General features: G+C 39.6%; 1 protein-coding gene across 4 annotated transcripts in view; it reads left to right on the plus strand.

Moving 5' to 3' along the window:
- LOC135221634 (ubiquitin-conjugating enzyme E2 Q2-like) overlaps window positions 1-20,626 on the plus strand; it is a 57,740-nt gene that overhangs the window by 24,630 nt on the left and 12,484 nt on the right. For 2 of the 4 annotated variants that reach the window (XM_064259312.1, XM_064259309.1), the window contains exons 3-7: window positions 3,970-4,104; window positions 4,577-4,841; window positions 6,408-6,559; window positions 10,680-10,787; window positions 11,039-11,149. In XM_064259312.1, coding sequence (XP_064115382.1) covers window positions 3,970-4,104; window positions 4,577-4,841; window positions 6,408-6,559; window positions 10,680-10,787; window positions 11,039-11,149 — 771 coding nt within the window. The remainder of the gene's footprint in view (window positions 1-3,969; window positions 4,105-4,576; window positions 4,842-6,407; window positions 6,560-10,679; window positions 10,788-11,038; window positions 11,150-20,626) is intronic. The other 2 variants (XM_064259311.1, XM_064259310.1) reach the window with 2 other exon arrangements.

Below are 20,626 nucleotides of genomic sequence, written 5' to 3' on the forward strand. Positions count from 1 at the left end.
ATTCCTGCGCTGTATCTGATTACTGGCACTGCCCATGTGTTTATGGCTTTTATCATATTTCCGGCGTTGAGTTTTGACTTGAGTATCGCCTTGAGTCTCTGCATATATTCTTTCCTGATCGTGTCCTTCATCTCTTGGTGTTTTATATCCCCTCCTTCCATTATTCCCAGGTATTTGTATCCTGTCTCATCTATGTGTTTGATGTTGCTCCCATCTGGTAGCTTTATCCCTTCAGTTCTCGTTACTTTGCCTTTTTGTATGTTGACTAAGGTGCATTTTTCTATTCCAAACTCCATCCTGATGTCCCCAGATACAATCCTTACAGTCTGGATTAGGGTATCTATTTCCTTGATGCTCTTACCATACAGCTTGATGTCGTCCATGAACATCAGATGGTTGATTCTGTTGCCTCTTTTCTTGAGTTGGTACCCGACATCCATCTTCTGTAGTACTTTTGTCATGGGAATCATGGCTACTATGAAGAGTAGTGGGGACAGTGAGTCGCCCTGGAAGATCCCTCTCCTGATATTAACCTCTGCTAGTCTTATTCCAGAGCTTGTAAGTATTGTATTCCAGTTGTGCATTGTATTTTTGAGGAAGCTGATGGTGTTTTCCTCTGCCCCATATATTTTCAGGCATTCTATTAGCCATGTATGTGGTATCATGTCGAGGGCTTTCTTATAGTCTATCCATGCCATGCTTAGGTTGGTTTTCCTTCTCCTACTGTTCTTCATTACCATTTTGTCTATCAGGAGCTGGTCTTTTGTGCCCCTACACTTCCTTCTGCAGCCTTTCTGTTGGTGGGGGATGGTGTTTGTCTCCTCTAGGTAGTTGTATAGCCTTTCACTGATGGTACCTGTTAGTAACTTCCACATCATTGGTAGGCAGGTGATAGGCCTGTAGTTACTGGCTATATTTCCCTTACTCTTGTCTTTTTGTACTAAGGATGTTCTTCCTGTGGTCATCCATTTGGGTGCATGGTGATTTGAGATACAATGCTGGAGTTGTTCTGCTATTCGTGGGTGTAGGGCCTTGAAGTTTTTGAGCCAGTATCCATGGACTTCATCGGGACCTGGGGCTTTCCAGTTTGGCATTTTCTATAGTTGGTGTCTGATTGTGTCTGTCGTGATCTCTGTGAATCTTTGTATTATTCTCCCTGTTTCTTCTTCCTTGACTTCCTGGAGCCATGTTGCATGTTTGTTGTGTGATACCGGATTGCTCCATATGTTTTCCCAGAGTCTCTTACTTGGTTCGGCTTCAGGAATTTCTGGGTGGTTGTCTTCCCCTCTTAGTTGGCTGTATAGTCTTTTCTGGTTGGTTCCGAATAGTTTGTTCTGTCGGTATCCCTTATTCCTGTTCATGTACCGTTGGATTTTATGTGCTTTGGCCTTAAAGCCTCTGTTTACATCTTCTATTGTGTTGTTTAGTCCCTCTCTTGTACTTTGTATTTTTCGTTGAGTTCTCCCTTGTTTTCTTGCTTCTTAGCCTTTTTTCTGCCATCTCTTTCAGTTTACTCAAGTCAGATCTCATCACCATGATTTGCTTTTCCAGGCGCCTTTTCCAAGGAGGTTGCTGTTTTGGTTTCTGTTGGCTTGGTTGTGTTGGTGGTGTTGGTGTTCGAATCCCCATCAGTTCTGCTACTAATCTCGCTCCTGCATATACCAAGTTATTTGTTTCTGTGATACTGGTGGTGTGTATTATGCCCATTATTTCATTGACCCCACTTGTTTTCTCCCTTAATTTCTTGGTGTTGTAGGCTTTCATGGAGGGGATCTTTGTTCTCTCTGTATCTGGCTCCATCCATTGTCTAATCTTTTCTACCCATTCTGTCTTCTCTGTTACTTCGTCGGTGTTTCTTCTTGTGTCGTTGTTTGATACCTCATCCTCCCTGTCGTCTTCTGTGGCATCGTCTCTCAGTTCGTCTTCGTGTAATTCGTTGTCGTGTGACATTTCCCTTTCCAGTTCTTCTCTTTCTGTTTGGGAGAGCCAATTCTTTTTCTTTATGTTCCTTACTTGGTCTGCCAGCCTCTGCTCTGTTTTGGGGGTGTTATTCCTCTCATTCCAGATGTTGACCAATCTTCTTCTATATCCTCTCTCCGTCGGGTTGCTTCTGATGTAGCATCTCCATATTTCCTTATTTTCTTCTCTTGTCCATTTCTTCCTTTTTGCTTCTGTAGCTCCAATTCCAGGCTGTTGATTACTGTCGTTGTGGTGATCAGTTGCTGGATGACGACCTCCAAGTACCTGACCGTCTTCCCCTTCAATTGGGTTGAATACCTGGTTGCCGGATGAAGCTCCTCTGTTGCCAGAGGTTCCGTTTACGTCGTCGTCGTTTATTCCTTCATTTCTTTCCATCATTGCTGAGTTTTGCTATTTAACCCATAGCTGGACCCTACCCCATCAGGGATAGGTACTCATTTACAGCTGAGTAGACTGAGGAAATTATGGTAAAGATCCTTTCCCAAGGAATCTACGCCGAGGAGAGCGGTCACCCATCCAACGACTGACCAGCCCCAATGTTGCTTAACTTGACTTAAGTCCATTGGCGACCTAACCCACTCCTCCACGGCGCCACATTATTATTATTCTTATTATTATTATTATTATTATTATTTTTTTATTTTTTTTTTTTTTTGCTCTATCACAGTCCTCCAATTCGACTGGGTGATATTTATAGTGTGGGGTTCCGGGTTGCATCCTGCCTCCTTAGGAGTCCATCACTCTTCTTACTATGTGTGCCGTTTCTAGGATCACACACTTCTGCATGAGTCCTGGAGCTACTTCAGCCTCTATGTTTTTCTAGATTTCCTTTTCAGGGATCTTGGGATCATGCCTAGTGCTCCTATGATTATGGGTACGATTTCCACTGGCATATCCCATATCCTTCTTATTTCTATTTTCAGATCTTGATACTTATCCAATTTTTCCCTCTCTTTCTCTTCAACTCTGGTGTCCCATGGTATTGCGACATCAATGAGTGATACTTTCTTCTTGAATTTGTCAATCAACGTCACGTCTGGTCTGTTTGCACGTATCACCCTATCCGTTCTGATACCATAGTCCCAGAGGATCTTTGCCTGATCGTTTTCTATCACTCCTTCAGGTTGGTGCTCGTACCACTTATTACTGCAAGGTAGCTGATGTTTCTTGCACAGGCTCCAGTGGAGGGCTTTTGCCACTGAATCATGCCTCTTTTTGTACTGGTTCTGTGCAAGTGCCGGGCATTCACTTGCTATGTGGTTTATGGTTTCATTTTTCGTATTGCACTTCCTACATATGGGAGAGATGTTATTTCCGTCTATCGTACTTTGAACATATCTGGTTCTTAGGGCCTGATCTTGTGCCGCTGTTATCATTCCTTCAGTTTCCTTCTTTAGCTCTCCCCTCTGTAGCCATTGCCAATTGTCATTGCTGGCTAGTTCTTTAGTCTGTCTCATGTATTGTCCGTGCATTGGTTTGTTGTGCCAGTCCTCTGTTCTTTCTGTCTTTCTCCTGTCTCTGTATATTTCTGGGTCTTCGTCTGCTTTTATTAGTCCTTCTTCCCATGCACTCTTTAGCCACTCGTCTTCACTGGTTTTCAGATATTGCCCCAGTGCTCTGTTTTCGATGTTGACGCAGTCCTCTATACTTAGTAGTCCTCTCCCTCCTTCCTTTCGTGTTATGTATAGTCTGTCCATATTATTATTATTATTATTATTATTATTATTATTATTATTATTATTATTATTATTATTATTATTATTATTATTATTATTATTATTATTATTCAGAAGGTGAACCCTATTCATATGGAAAGAAATAATAAAGTAATAGGAGATACAGAATAAAAAAGAGATTGGGTATTAGAAAATTCACAAAAAGGTTTGCCTAACACTTATTGTTAATGAGTTGTAAACAAAAAACATGAAGTAGGCCAGGGCTTATAATCCTGATGTGTGTCTTTACTCAGGGATGTAATTCTATTTCCAGGTGTTACAACAGGTGAAACTTTTACTACGAGAGTTGTGTGCAGCGTATGGGATGGAGGAACCTCCGGACCTAGAAGATAGACTCGATATTGTATCTGTTCCTCAGGTCATTAATGGCAATGACTCACTCGATCATGTAGGTGTTTTGACATTGGATAATTCTGAATTTTACATGTCTTGTGAGTCTTTTCTCCCCTTCATTACTGTACTTCTTACATTAAGAAATGAGTTTGGGTGGAGATAATTTTATAAAAGCCAAATTCTTACTAAATGGACCCCAGCTTGGCCAACTTTTGTACACTAATCAGTTACCATATTATGGTTATTTTGGATGTGATAAATTTTTTTTTTTTATATTTCTTTAAAGTAAACTTTAGTGTAAGATGAGAATAGGATAAGAACTTTATGGAATTGCTGTTAACTGTAAGATATCTGGAAAGCATTCCAGTGTAGGCTATAATATAGTGTCTTTGTTACTTGATGGACTTTTCTTACTGGAAAAGCCATGCCCAAAAGTGCCTGTTAAGTTGAACTGTCACTGTACTGGGTTCTCCAAATAACACCAAGAAGGACAGAACTTTTTTTTTTAATTACTGTGTTTCCAACAGCATGAAGAATATGAAGACTCAGAAATGGAGGAAGAAGAGGAAGATATGGAGGAGGATATACACTTGGAAATGGAGGATAGCAGTCATTCGCATGCTGCCCAAAAAGACGAGGGCATTGACCCGGGTAACCTTGCAACTCTTGACAGGCTAAAAGCTAATCAGAGGCAAGACTATCTAAGAGGTTCAATCTCCGGCAGTGTCCAAGCCACTGATCGGCTTATGAAGGAGCTCAGGGATATTTATCGCTCAGATAGCTTCAAAAAAGGTCAGTTGGATGGAGGATAAAATCATGGGTAAGATCTAAGCACAGTCTTGTGGCTATATTATTTATTGCTGATGTCAATCAATATTAAGTGGAAGATTGTTTTATATATGATAAAAGATTGTTTTACATTATAGGTTTCCAAAATTTTGTTAATTGTCATATTGAAGTTTAAATGTCACACTGTGGTCAAAATGAAATTTTATTTACAAAAGTTTGTCATTAACAGGGTCAAATCATTTGTAAATCTTATAAAAGCAAGTTCAGGCGACCCTCGTTAAACCGAACCCCATTAATCCGGATATCGGATAAGATGGACACCGATGAGGGTCAGCTGATCTAATTAAAATACGTATGCTCGTCCACGATTTAAGATATTTACTGTTCCTCCGCCTGTCGCGTACCGTTTTCCTTTTTATTGACCAAAGGTAAATAAACTTATTTATATTTTTATTTTATATACATTATAATATTTATACTTTAGTAAATTAAAAAGGTTTTAAATTATAGCTGATTTAACTTGCGCATGGTACGTACTGTCATTACGACATGTAACCAATTTAACTTGCGCACAGTATGTACTGTCATTATGACACTGTTGTCTGAATGGGTATGAAGTACCGTAATGACATGGCAACAGTTTTACCTATCTGCTGCTTGATTGGTTGCTACAGTATGATGCATTGGCATGAGAGAGATTGCCAGTTCCTTTATGAAGTTTAATTCTATCGTCCTTTTTATAATTTTTTTGACATTTCAAAAATTTTGAAGGAAGGAAGGAATTCGATTCTTGATAAAATCAGTAAAATACACTTGAAAATTACGTATGTATTCAAAACACGCACTCACAGACAGAATAATATCGCTAAAACCTGATTGGGCTGGATGGTTGCCATGGTGATGTGTTAGCATATGACAGCCCTCTACTTCTGTTCTATTTATAGACATTTTGATCACAAACTACGACTGCAAACTGTTGACAACTTTATAGAAATAGTAGTAACAATATAGAAGAACCCTCTCCAGATCGATATGGTGATATGTATTTTATAGTTTTACTTATCATTAAAATTCACAAGTTGAATTACAGGTATTTGGAACACAGTGTGTTTTTGTTGAAAACAATGTGGTTGTTAACATATGGTCTTAATTGTCCCACTACTTTATTATTGATCATCTTAATGGTCTTGCATTCATTTAACAGTATATTAATGTAAAAATTATAATAAACTATAATGAATAAATAAAGCATAGAAAAGGAAATTTTTTTACAAGTGTGGTTGTTTTGATTACCCAGTGTAAAAAGGAAAAGATTTTTTTGAACTAGTAGTTGTTTGATTACCAAATTGTGTGTTCATGTATCGGCGTAGGTATCTATATATTCGGCTGAATTTGATCATTTTTATCATGTTTTATTCTTCATTTTTCATCTTGGACACCCTCACCCCCCTATTAGTCCATCTTAACAAGGGTTGACTGTATTGATACATTCTTGAAATTTTTGTATTATCTAATATCTATGTCTTTAACTTGAATGCTGTTTCATTATTTCATTCATTGTTTTGCCAGGTGTTTACAGTGTGGAGCTAGTAAACGACAGTTTATATGAATGGAATGTCAAACTCCAGATTGTCGACTCTGATTCACCGCTCCACAATGACATGGTGCTGCTCAAAGAAAAAGAGGGAACGGACCACATACTTTTCAACTTCCATTTTAAGGTCAGAGAATAAAATTAACTTATACTTTCAAGTTCATTGAATAAATGGGTGTTTTGATTAGCTGTCATCCAAAGGTCAGGTAATAAAAACTTGGTCTTGATTAGTACTCCTAATTCCTTTTGTGTTTTGTGGTCTTGATTAGTACTTCTAATTCCTTTTTTTTAAAAGCTAATTATGTTTATTTTTGAAAGAAATAAAGGATATGATAATTTTACTTGATACAAGCAGTCCCTGGTTATTGGCATTCCAGTTTTGCAGCACTTCTCTAGCGATAACAATAACTGGATTTTCGTTGCCAATCCCCAGTTATCAGGGCTGTTATTACCGATATTTGGTTATCAGCGATTTTTGGTTATCGTCACACTATTGGGAATGGAACCTTTGCAAATAACTGGGAATGCCTGTACAGTGCTCCCCCATTTTTATGCGGGAATAGGTTCCATAACCTACCGCAGAAATGCGAATTCCTTGGAAATGCAAAAATCCCCTAAAAAAATGCGAAGAATTGGCTTGTACCCCTTAAACTAAAATTCTTATAACTGCCTTATTTTAACATTTCACTGCTTAATTTGATAGTTCAAACAAAAAATACATACAGGTAGTGTAGTGTTCAATTTACAATAATTCGTCTTATGATAATCAAATTTTATTATGGGATTAGCAATTAATACTGATACAGAAATATTTTGAAAATAGTTTTAAATTTTGCTTACAATGGGTGCAAGCAGCAAAGTACAATCAAGGAGCGAAAGAGACCAAATTAAATAGCCTAACTTTATCCCATCTAGTTAAATAAGTTCAAAAACAGCAAAAGAGAATGATTAAAGTATTGTTTTAACATTATACTCTTTGCGTAAATGTGTACAGCCATGAAGAACTGAACGAGAAACTTTTGCTAAGTACAAAGAAGAATCAAATGTGTACTGTAAGGGTTATCCCCCCTAAAATTTGGTGATTCATTCCGACTTCGGCATAATTGATGTGTGTTAGGCTGTTGATGGCTATGTATAATTATAGATTACAAACTGAACAAATTATGCATCTTTTCCATGATTCTTTTAAAAATTGATGCTTTACTTCACTGTATCCAATAGTATTGGATTTATTCTCATATTATTTTATTATAAAATACAAACATACGTAGCAGTCAGTGTTTTGGTTTGGAAATCTGCTGATGGCGAATATGAGTTTATTTCTCCATATTGATTCAGAGCAAATATATGAGACAAAGTTATTTTTCATTATACAAAGTGTGTTTAAGCCTAAATATGATATAAATACATCTCCTTGTGAAGTACTTACTTTTTTATATTAGTAGATGGCATTGGCGGCATGATTATTCCGTGAAAAATCAAGAGATTCCATCAGCTATTTTCACTTAATTTCATTATAATATGAGCTTGACGTATTTAGCTTTAATTGGTGTGAAAACAACAGTAAAATATATTCTTTCATGCCCAGTAGTTTTGATTAAAATGCTTTTCTCCCAATTTGATCTATGGTTGTATTTGATGGCATACTAGAGTTGATGCGAGTTTCATCCTTGTTGTCAATGCACCATAATTTATAGCCATTAGCAGCTTGAACATTGTTTCTCAGCTTCAGCTACAACTTGTAGTTTAAATACTGTATATTTCCTTGCTGATCTTTTATCCATAGTGAATAAGGGTATATAACATAAAATATATCAGTCCTATTCTACTATCATACGATGGTTGCAATGCCTGCACAATGCCAGCAAAACAGATGATGTTGTTACCCAATTTGGTTATACTTAGCAAAATATTGTTTCTTGTCTAGTTGTTTATGTTGTTGTTGTTATCCGATTCGGTTATACTTAGCAAAAAAACTGTTTCTTGTTTAGTAGTTTACTAACTTTATACTCATTTGCGCAATGAGTATAAAGTTAGTAACACTTTTATTATTGTCTTCTACTTTTTTTTTCTAACTAATTAATCAGAAGGTGGGGTAAAGACTGGGCGGTAAAGAAGTTAATAGCCTGTTGTAATTTGGTCTTGCTTGCTATCTGATTGTACACTGCTGCCTGCACATACCCTTTGCGAGCCAAATTTAAAAATATTTTTAAAATATTGGCATATTGTTATTAATTGGTAAACCCATCACAAAATTGGATTATTGCCAGGTGAATTATAGCAACTAAAACACTACCTGTACAATCTTTAAATGAAATAAAGAGCAAAATATCATTGAAACATTATTTCAGAATATCTCTCTCTCCCTCTCTCTCTCATTTTAATTACAAAGGCCATATATACTGTGGTTAGACTTGGATGTGAAAATCACACTTCTCTCTATCTCTGTATACATATATTTTAATGAATAAAATATATTAATTAGTGAATTACACAGTGTTGCTATGCAAACAAAAAAAAAGCAAATTTGTGATATTTATCGAGATACTGCCCAAAGAAAAATCTGCAAATTAGTGAAATTTCCCCCTGGACAAGTGAATGAGTTCCACAAAAATGAAATGCAGAAATGTGAAAAGTGTAAAAATGGGAGGCACTGTATTGTTTTTCCCGCTTATCCCCAGAGTTGTCTGTCATTGAAAATGTTTCAATTGGAGTCCTTCAAAATGATTTTATTTGGTATAGAAAGGTTCCTAATGCTCAAGATGGTCAGTATTACATATTGGATATTAGGGAAATATATAATTTTTTTTCTCAGAGCACTTGATGTATTACTTTTGTTGAAAATGTTTATATCGATTTATTACTTTTATTATGAAAATTTGTACATATATTGTTTTGGTTTTCTTCATTTGATAACTTAGTGGTTACAACATATAGAACTGGAGGGACAGTACTTGTTAGAGAAGGGAGTTAGATTTTAGTGTGCTGAAGTTTATCTGTTAGTAACTGATGAAGACAGAAAAAATTTCTATAAGATTAGAGCAGTGGTTCTTAACCTTTTTTGGCAGCAACCCAAAATTTTGCACAAATCAACCATGGCGACCCAAACCTACATAGATATACAAATTGTCTTTATAAGTAATATGATAATGCTTTTAAAAGCGGGTTACAGACACAAAATTACATGCTGGGATGTTTATTAATACAAGTAGCACATATAAATAACAATGATATATGGAAAAAAAATATACATGTGTGAAGCCCAGGTTAAGGAACTCACTATTGTACGTTCTCTTGCTAGCTGATTGTTGTACTAAACCACCTGAAAACAACAGAAAAACACAATGTTAGTTCAAACAATTATAAATACTGGGAAGAGAAGTAGCATCGAGTACCATATAATTTTGTAAAGTACATATAACAGAACTTTACGTACATGAATCGAACATCAGTATACTAAACTACACATTTAAAACAGCACTATTATGCAGTTATTTTGGGAACAATAAATAGATAAACCAATGAAACACCATTACTCTCACCTCCCTCTTTGAGCTGTTGAAACATAACTGACACAGTGACGCTGCTAGATCCTAGGTCCTGGCCCCAGTGTTGCCAAAGCCACGGTAGAGATTATCGTACGGAAAACTTCAAATTGTTGGTTTTACATTGAAATTTCAAAACACTTCAAATAAACTTTCTGCTTTGGAGTTTTTATTTAATCATGGTCTGCTTAGAATCCTAAAACAATGCATCATGAATTTTAATTATTACAGTATATAATTATAATATATTTGTAGTGGGAAAATAATAATTTTCTGCAAACCCTTAGCGACCCAATAAAATGGCTTGGCAACCCAACTTTGGGTCGCGACCTACGGGTTAAGAACCACTGGATTAGAGGTTCATTTGAGTAATCACATCTAACTTAGTTGATTTCATGCACTTTACATACTGGTAATACATGTAATTTGTCATTTATAATAGATTATCTAGCCTTCATTTTAGTTTTGCTGAACTGAAAATAGTTTGTTCCAAATTCAAAGGGAACTTTATTATTATTATAAAGGATTAGTTTATCCAGACCTCTGAGCCTAGAAAAGGCTCTTCTTGGGCTGGCAATAACAAAGGCAACTACCCTGAACCATTTGGGAAGATTCGAGTCATTGGTCACTTTGCATGAATAATTTTGACTCGATGTGTTTGATGTTGAGGAAACAGTAGGGGAGTATTGTACTATGTTTCAGGAGATGTACCCCTTCGAGCCCCCTTTTGTGCGTGTAGTTCATCCAGTCATCAGCGGAGGTTATGTTTTAGTAGGAGGGGCTATATGTATGGAGCTTCTCACAAAACAGGTTGGTGTTTATGGGAACAGATTGTAGTGATACTGATAATTTGATTGCAATTGTAGTTTGTAAGCAGTATATTTTGCTTAGGAACTTTTTGGCAAAGAAATATTGGTTGTAATATGTATAAGAGAAAATATTCTTAGCCTGGGATGTTACAAAGACCAGATTTGCTGAAATATATTTTATCAGAACATTTGTATTCATATTATCATCTTAAGATAGATTTTTAAAGAAAGACTTTATTATTATTCCCGCAGGGTTGGAGTTCAGCGTACACAATAGAAGCAGTAATTATGCAGATAGCAGCGACGTTGGTTAAAGGCAAAGCAAGAATCCAGTTCGGGGCAAATAAAGCTGGCAAAGTCAGTGTGAGTGTAGTATTTCCAAATATTTATAGATGAGCAGTCAGGGTTTAACTTAAAGGTTTTTAGGTGACTTATTTATTTTTCTACAAGTAGGCTTTTACAAGAAATTAGTACCTTGCTGTAGTTTTCTGAATTGGGGACTTAAAATTTGGTATGTTGAATATGAACACTTTTTAGTAGTTTTTAATGGAATGACAAGTAATATTGTATCTCAAGAACACAAGTGTTCAATGCATGTTACCACACTTTAATATCATATATATACAGTGGTACTTCAGACTTCGAACTAAATCCGTTCCAGAAGGCTGTTCGAAATACGATTTGTTTGAAATATGAAACAAATATCCCCGTAAGAAATAAAGGGAATCAGGATAATTTGTTCCAGCCTAGCCAAAATTTGCCCTTCTCAAAAAAAAATTTTTTTTTCTATGATTAATGTGTTCAAAAGTTAGATTAGAGTGTAAAGTAATAAAATAGTATGTTATATAAAGCAAAATTTCAGAAAAGTTTTTTTTTCTGTGTATGATTTACGAACTGTTTGGTGAAAATGGTGCATGGCTGGCTGGGATGGAGGGAGGAGAGATGGGAACCCTTTGAGGAAACCGAAATGGTTGCCGTAGGCAAAGGCTCATAACAAAACCAATTTTAATCACATTTCACAAGGATAATCAAAGAATTGACAGCAGAATTTAAAATAAATATGAGGATTTTGTAAACCAATAAGTAATAAGTAAAGAATGCAAGAAAAGGAAAGATATTAAATAACTTTGCACAAGGAAGTCATTTAAACAAACAATTGAAGGCACGGAGAAGCTGAACAAGGCACCAGTGTGTTTATTATGGAGCCGAGTTACTTTTACAATGCTAAAAAAATCTTAAAAGCAGTTGTCACTATATAAGTATTTTACCATAACAAAAAGTGATTTTGGCAAATCGAGTTTAAGTGAAAGAAGCGGGCAAATAATTATCCCAGCCCAGCTGATAAGTAGCAGACACCCTTCTTTCCTCTCCTCTCCTCTCTATCGTCTCACTCAGAGCACCAAACACTGGCTAAAGTAAGACTTTTGTTATTACTGTATTGCATTTGATTGTCGGGATTTATCATGGTTAAATTTATTTTGAAATATTTTATTATTAAGGGAATTGGTTCTGCTTTTACGTACATATCATAGTAAACTTTTTACTCTATTCTTCTCTCAACAATATCACGATGCATGATAACTTTAAATAATTCATTCATTAATCCTCAAAAATATAAACACTCCCTCCCTCTATGTCAAGTTAGCTGTGCATCACTGCAGTGACGAATGTTTTTTAATTTTTTATTCTAAATTTTCTTGTGAAAGCTTTATTCTTTCATTTACTATTTTGTTGAATATGAGTAAACCATACCGTCTCACTCGCCACACCGAACACTGGCTCAATTAAGACTTAATTGTTTGGCATTATGTTCAATTTATTGCAAAATTCCCTGGTTTTTTTATATGAATTATTATTGCTTTTACATTCATACAGTAATATTTTGACTCCTCTACTTCTCTCCTCAACACATTAAAGCTTCCTCGTTCAGTTTCAAGTCGGCTGCGTGACATCACCACGCTGACGTACAATTTTGCACATCCTTTTATGCTAAATTTTATTGAAATGTTTTGTTCTTTTCTTTATTTTGTCGAATATGGTTATCATTAAACTATATATTGTAAATGACACAGTAGGCCGTCGAATACAATTAGTATAAATACAAGATAATTGGGCAGTTTGAAGTATGAGCATGTGTTCAACAGACAACAAAAAATTTTCTTGAAAATTTCGTTCGAAAAATGAATGTTCGACATGAGAAACGTTCGACAAAGGAGGTACCACTGTATATAGTGGAGAGATATATAGCTAGACAACACCAGTCCCTCTCTTATTAAAGCAATACTGTAAGCATTTCTTAAGTCTTGGCAGTGTTTAAATTAAAGGTGAAAATTGAGTCAAGTACAGTTAAAATTTTACTGGTGGCTGGGATGTGACCAAATGCAACCTTTGGGCCAAGGGATGTTACAGAGAACTTTTAGTAACATCTGCAGTGAACCATGCATTGGCTACTGTCAATGTTGTTCTTGACCCTTAAACGCCGAGCCGGTATTTCCGAAAGTGTGTCCCGTATGCCGGCGGGGTTCGGGAGTGAGCGCGGAAGCGGAAAAAGTTTTTTTTTAAAAATCACAGCACACTTAGTTTTCAAGATTAAAGAGTTCATTTTTGGCTCCTTGTTCTAGGTCCTAAACTCGTTTCGACGGATCCTCATCCAACTTGTAGTAGGTGCAGGGAAAACGTATGTACGGTTATAATCCGTGTTCTGTTTGTCGCGGTTGGTCGGTGGAACAGTGGAAGAAGTTCTATGGAAAAGCCAATACAAAAGAAAGGGGGTGACGCCATCTTTTGGATGACCAAACCTTACCGGCTTCTTTTTGTATCGGTAATAAACCAGGCTGCTCCATATGTTTCTCCACCGCTTTTGAATTGTCTCATACCCCTTCGGTTTCTCCTAGCGGTTCTGTATCGGAAACGTCAGGAGGGGCCTTGGGTAATTTTATGAATAATTTGCACTCTCCTTTGTTCCCAGCAAGTAGAGGGGGAGATCCGCCATCTTTGTTCCAGGCTCCTGCTACGCAAGCGCATAGGTTAGATGGTACGTGGTCAGCGCTAGGCCTACCAGGCGTACCAACCTTGGATGGTCTGCTTGCGCATTATATGACGTCACGGTTCCAGCAGGGGCCGGCAGCGCTGAATGTTCCTCATCCCCCGGGCTTGCAATTTATGGGAATTAATGCCGCTGCTTCTCCATCCCACTCAGTATTTACAGCGATGCAGAACGTGGGAGGTAATTTGGCAGCAAACGTGCGGTTACCAGCAGAAAACCTCTCAGTCTCTCCCTACGAGAGCGATGACGTCACAACATACGTCACACTCTGAGATGGCAGGCGTGATGACGTCACAAGACCGATTCTCGGTTCCTTTTTTCGCTGCACCCAGACGCTAATACGCCTTCTGATCCGTCAATGCAAACTGTAATGCAGAAGTTACAGGATATAGAGGAGAGAATGAATAAAAGAGAGACAAAAAGAAAAAGTGTGATTCGCCTTCTTCGTCTTCTTCCTCTAGTTCGGCGTCATCGCTAAGTCCGATAACGTCACGGCGAGCGCCAGTCAAGCGTTAGAGGAGGATTCGGGAGTTCCTAGCGGATCCTCGGGCCAAGAGGAGAAGAATCAATTCTTCCTCTCCTTCGGACGAAGACTGTCATTTCCAAGTCAGCAAGAGGTCGGAAAATCAGTGACTATTAAGCACAAGGTTGCCAGACGAAGCCTTTCGCAAGGTGTCCGAACAAGCGAGAGAGGTGACGGCCGGCGAGCTAGCGGCCGAGGCGGAGTTGCCAGTTCGGATCGCAAAAACTGCGATACTCTGGTAAAATCGACGTTGGCGGCGAAAGGTGCAGCAGAGGATGAATGCAGATCCCAGTTTCGCCCGTAAGGCCGTTCAAAATACGTACGAAGGACGATAAGGCTCCTATTAAAAGTACAAAAAAATAGAGAGTTGGCAACCTCGGCGGATACGTTCGTGGAAGGCAGTGTCCGTCTGGATAGAAGGCCGAGGCCTGGCTCGCCGACGCTCGAAAACGATGCCAATGCTAATAAAGACGAACTTACCTCTGTCTTAAGGGAGCCTTCATCTTGGAGATCTAGACGAGATTCTCGCTCTAGATCCGTGAGCAGAAAGAGTGAGACGTTCTCGTTCCCCTGCTGACTATCTGGGATCGAGCCAACAGCGGCCAGCAAAGATCAAAGAGGCCGCGGCCGTAGGGGCAGGCGGCCGTGGAATTCCGGGCCGTCTGTCAGAAGATAGAGGCGAGACAACATCTCTCGTGACGGAGAGTGGTACACTAGAGCCGGAGGAAGGAGAAAACCAAGAGTTTCTGGCCTCGTATGCAGAGGTTATTGATTTGATTCGTCAATTCAATAGCCTTTCGGAGAAGACAGAAACACCGGCCAGTATGCTTCCTCCTGGAATTGACATGGCGTTTGGACTAAAGAGGGATACCAAGGTGTCGTATGAATTGCCTTGCTCGAGTCATGCGGAATCGGTCTTGCAACACGTAAACGCAAAGATTGCAGGGAGGGATAATTCCTTAAGATCTAATAGATCATTTAAATTTATTCCCCCTCCAATGATAAAGCAAAGGAAATAAATTATACGACACCGAAGGTCCCTTTGCTGTCTAGACAAATGAACCCAAATGTTTGTAAGGTTAAGGCCTGGATTAACCTTGGATCAGGTTTAAAATGGAGTGCCCTTCGATGACGTACCAAGAGGCTGCCACGTTAGAAGCAACAGCTTCTTCTGTCTTTCAGGCTGCGTCCTGGTTAGACCTTTGGTCAACAGCAGTGGCGAAAATTGCATCCTCGGACAAGCAACAAGGAAAGTAGTAGATGAACCATTGTTCATTAGATTACTACAGTCAGGGTCCAAGGCGATTGCGTACCTGACAAACGTAAGTGCCAATGTTTGGGCAAATATCCTGCTGATGAGGAGAGATGCAGCATTGGCTAGACTAAGCCGCAATGTGGATTTGGATTACCCTGTTAGCAATGAGGAATGGGGATATCTTGGAATCGCAACTACTGTTGCCAGAGGTCATACTGGAAGAAGCGATAGATAGAAGAAGAGGATGGACACTAACGATAGTTGTGCAACAGGCAGTTAGGAAAAACCTCTAACAGTCAAACTATTCCTTTGGAGGGAAAGACAACAGCAGATGTCTCGAAAGAAACCAGTGAGACATAGCATCCCTAATAGAGTCACAAGACCCTCTTCCCCAAAGAGGATAACTCATCGGCCCTTTCACAATAGAAACAACAGAGGAAGGGCAATAGGGGAAGGGGGAGAGGCTCAAGAAAGATAGGATGGGGCGCCTCCCATCACTCGGCCACACCAGTGGGGGGTTGCTGGCAAATCACTGGGAAGGTGTGGCAGGAACTAGGGCAGAGCGAGTGGGTGGTGGATGTTCTCAGGATCGGGTATTTGATTCCGTTTCGAGTAACCCGCCCTGACAGATCAACCATTACCCACGTCACTTATGCCCACAGATCTCAGAACGCCACTATTCTGCGGACGAACGTGAAGAAGATGATGGAAAAAGGAGCTGTGCAACAAGTATGCAGTCCGACAAAAGGCTTCTACAGCAGGATTTTCCTGGTACCCAAATCCAACGGGGAGTGGAGGACAGTAATAGACCTGTCAACGCTGAATCTGTTTATAAGGAAAACCAGTTTCAAGATGGAAACTCCGAAAACGGGTTCTACAAGCAGTCAGAATCAGAGACTTTATGCTGACAGTCGATCTAAAGGACGCATACTTTCAGATACCAGTCCATCAGTCTTCAAGGAAATTTCTCCGCTTCAGTCTTGCAGGGAAAGCTTTCGAGTTCAAGGTCCTGTGCTTCGGATTGACAACGTCTCCTCAAGTTTTTACAAGAGTGTTCACCCTCGTGTCGGCATGGGCGCACGCTCAGGGGATCAGGCTGATAAGATATCTGGACGATTGGCTGGTGATAGCAAAGTCCAGGGGAAATTACTCAGGGACAGGGCGACCCTCCTGCAGCTTTGTCACAGCCTAGGTATTGTGGGTGAATCAGCAGAAGTCGCAGCTGGATCCAAAGTCAACGTTTGAATATCTGGGAATGGTGATAGACACAACACAAGCCAAAGTATTACCGACAGACCAAAGAGTACAGGAATGCAAACAAGTGGTGAATGCCTTTCTGGGAAAGCAGACACAGCCAGCAAGACAGTGGCAGGTGGTGCTGGGAATCCTAACCTCCCTGGAGAAGCTAGTACACAGGAAGGCTACACCTTCGGTCCCTACAATGGAGGAGAAGGAGTTTTGGTCACCAACAGTAGATCACCCGTACGGGCAATTCCCTTGTCGCAGAAGTGAGGAAAGACTTGCTGTGGTGGGTGGACGACGACAATCTGACAGTGGGTGTCCCCCTTCAACAATCCTCCCCAGACCTACTTGCTGTTCTCGGATGCATCACTAGAAGGCTGGGGAGCCCATATGGAGGAGTTGATGGTGTCAGCAAAATGGAGTTGCAAGGACAGAGAACTCCATATAAACGTGCTGGAGTTGAAAGCAGCTTTCCTGGCTCTACAAGAATTCAGGGAGAGAGTAAAGGGACACTCGGTGTATTGATGTCAGACAACACCACAGTAGTAGCTATAAACAAGCAAGGAGGCCTAGTTTCTCGGCAGTTACATGTGATGACAGTTCACTTCACCAGTGGGCTATAGAGAACCTGGTAGACATCAAGGCCAGGTATTATTCCGGAAAAAGAAACATAGTGGCCGACAAGTTGAGCCGCAGGATCAGATTCTGGGAACGGAGTGGTCCCTACACCAACAGGGTAGTGGACCGGATGCTTATGTTGTGGGAAGGACCGATCATAGACCTATTCGCAACCAGTACAACAAAAAAGTTGGAAGTGTATTGTTCAGTAGTCCCGGACGCAGAGGCAGCAGCAGAAGATGCGCTATCACACCCCCTGGGACAATCTGACGTGTACGCATTTCCTCCATTTTGTCTAATCCGTCAGGTTCTGAACAGGGTAATGCGGTCTCAGAACCTCAAGATGACCCTGGTAGCCCCGTTATGGCCGAAAGCAGAGTGGTTTCCAGACCTACTGGAAACTCCTAGTAGATGTGCCAAGAGAGTTACCTCCATGGAGCAACCTTCTGTGTCAGCCTCACGTGGAGAGGTACCACCAGTCGGTGAAGTCCCTATCGCTTCACGGGTGGAGACTGTCAAGTATCTCCTCCGAGAGCGAGGGTTTTCGCAGAAAGCAGCAACTCAGATGGCAGGTAATATCAGAAAATCATCTGCGACAGTATACCAAGGGAAGTGGTCAGCATACTGTGATTGGTGTCGTAGGGGGAACGTGTCTCCACTCGGTACCACTATTCAGCAGTTAGCGGACTTTCTGATAATATCTCAGAACAGAAAAAACATATGTCTGTATCTGCAGTGAAGGGGTACAGGGCTGCTCTAGCCTCAGTCTTACGAATGAAAGGAGTGGACATATCGTCTTTCATGGGAGTTGGCCATGCTGATGAGGAGCTTTGAACAGTCATGCCCACCAAAGGAGCTAAAAACCCCAGATTGGGATCTGACCAAGGTACTGAGTAGTCTGACAAAACCCCTTACGAACCACTAAGGCAGTCCACGGATAGGAGCCTGACCCTGAAGACAGTCTTCTTATTGGCCCTGGCTTCAACCAAAAGGGTGGGGGAGCTACATGGACATGGCCTCATATCTCATAAAGCACTCGAGAGGTTGGAGGAGATCAATGGTGTGTTGAGTTTGTCCAGAATTCGTGGCAAAGACCCAAAATCCAACAATAGTGGACGGCAGATTCGACTCCTTTACCATACCTTCCTTGGCAGACTTTGTAGACAACGACAAAGCTGAAATGCTCCTGTGCCCGTCAAGGCACTAATGGGAGTACTTAAAGAGGAACAAGGCACTCAGGCCGGGGGTGCCAGAGGTGTTCGTAAGTACAGGACGGAACAAGAAGGAAGTGTCCAAGAATACAATATCATTTTTGGCTAAGGGAGACAATCAGAAATGCTTATACTGCAGAAGACAGAGGGTCAGATAGCCAGGTGGGAGCTAGAGCTCATGACATCAGGGGTGTGAGTGCTTCCCTAGCATTTAAGAAGAAACATGTCTGTGGATAAAATTCTGAAAGCTGGCGTGTGGAAGCGCCAAACAACTTTCACCTCATTTTATTTGAAAGATGTTGCCCATAGATCCTTGGGACACCTTTTCCTTGGGTCCAGTGGTGGCGGCCCAACAAGTGATATAGTTCATCCAGTTGCCCCTGGCGGGTCAGTTTGCGTCTAGTCTAAAGATGAAGGTATGAAAGTAGAATGAATGGGATGACTGGTCTTTTTTCTTTACTACTTTCTTCCTACTCCTTTAACTACGGGCAATATGAAGGAGAGTACCGTCATGTGCTGGAACGGACTAGATGCAGATGAGATGGTCAGCCATACTGTGAAGCTATCTTAGCTGATGATATAACTTTTCAGTAGCAACACACCCCTCTGGATAATAAGGAAAAGAGGGGTGAAGGTCGATCCAGTCGCAAGGGACAAGAGTAAACAGTAGAAGGTATCTACACCCAGTGGGAGGAAACCAATAGATCGCTTATATCTTTGGTCCTAGGTTCATTGTCCATTCTCTAGAATTTCCCCTATATATTCGGAAATGGATAAGGTGGCAAAACTTCCAGTCAGTTGTAGAGACTTACCTCCCTCCAATAGTAAGTCTATCCTAATGTAAGACCGAAGGTTTGTTTCGTGTATGAACAAATACCAAATTTGTAACTAATTTGTATTTTTCATAACTAACAAACCTGAGGTCTTAACAGTTAAAGGCCCACCTCGAACCACCCTCTAGCAGTCTAAACTGGTTAGAAATATAACTGATGGGTCACAGGTAGCCGTGGGCATTCTGGGTATACATGCCCCGTGACCTGGTATAGATGCCATTAGTCCCTGGATCTCACAAGTGTAATTTTAATTCTACCGGTTTCCAGCTTGGCGCTAGTAAATCCTAATGTTAAGACCTCAGGTTTGTTAGTTATGAAAAATACAAATTAGTTACAAATTTGGTATTTTTAAAAATCACAGCACACTTAGTTTTCAAGATTAAAGAGTTCATTTTTGGCTCCTTTTTTTGTTATTGCCTGAAGTTAAGTGTGCAACCATCAGAAATGAAAAAAATATCATCATATATAAATATTGGAATATAACAGCGCGGAAAAAAATTTCATACAAATTGTATACAAATTGCACTGTGAGCAAAACGGTTAAAGCTAATGAGGTACATTTTCTTCGTTTTATTGTACACTAAATTGTGATGATTTTGGTATATAACAAATTGTAAAATTATCAAAGCAACACAGAGAAATTCGTAACGCGCGGACGTAAAAAAAAGCTGTTTAAAAAAATTCACCATAAATCGAAATATTGTGCTAGACTTCCCGTTTGTTGCATAATGAAGGTAATTGATTGAATATTACTAGACTGTAAGTGTTGTAGCTTACAATTGCAGTTTTCGACCATTTGGTTGAGTTAAAGTTGACCGAAGGTTGAAATTTTTCTGTATCATTATTTATATGAAAATATTTCAAAACTGATAAAAGCTACAACCATGAGTTTTTTTTTTTTTTTTTTTGTGTATTCTACATGGAAATTGCCGCACCCAATTTTCACATAATAACTTTATTGCAACAAGATTAATATTAAAACGGGGTTCTTGCAAACATTACGACAATAGACGAAAGAATTTTCTGATTTTTTCTGGACAGTTACCGCTTATTAGTTGGACGTAAGGCAAAAAGTTTTTTTCCCAAAATTCACCATAAATCAAAATATTGTG

The sequence above is a fragment of the Macrobrachium nipponense genome, chromosome 3 (assembly GCF_015104395.2).
Source record: "Macrobrachium nipponense isolate FS-2020 chromosome 3, ASM1510439v2, whole genome shotgun sequence".
Taxonomy (NCBI): Eukaryota; Metazoa; Arthropoda; class Malacostraca; order Decapoda; family Palaemonidae; genus Macrobrachium; species Macrobrachium nipponense.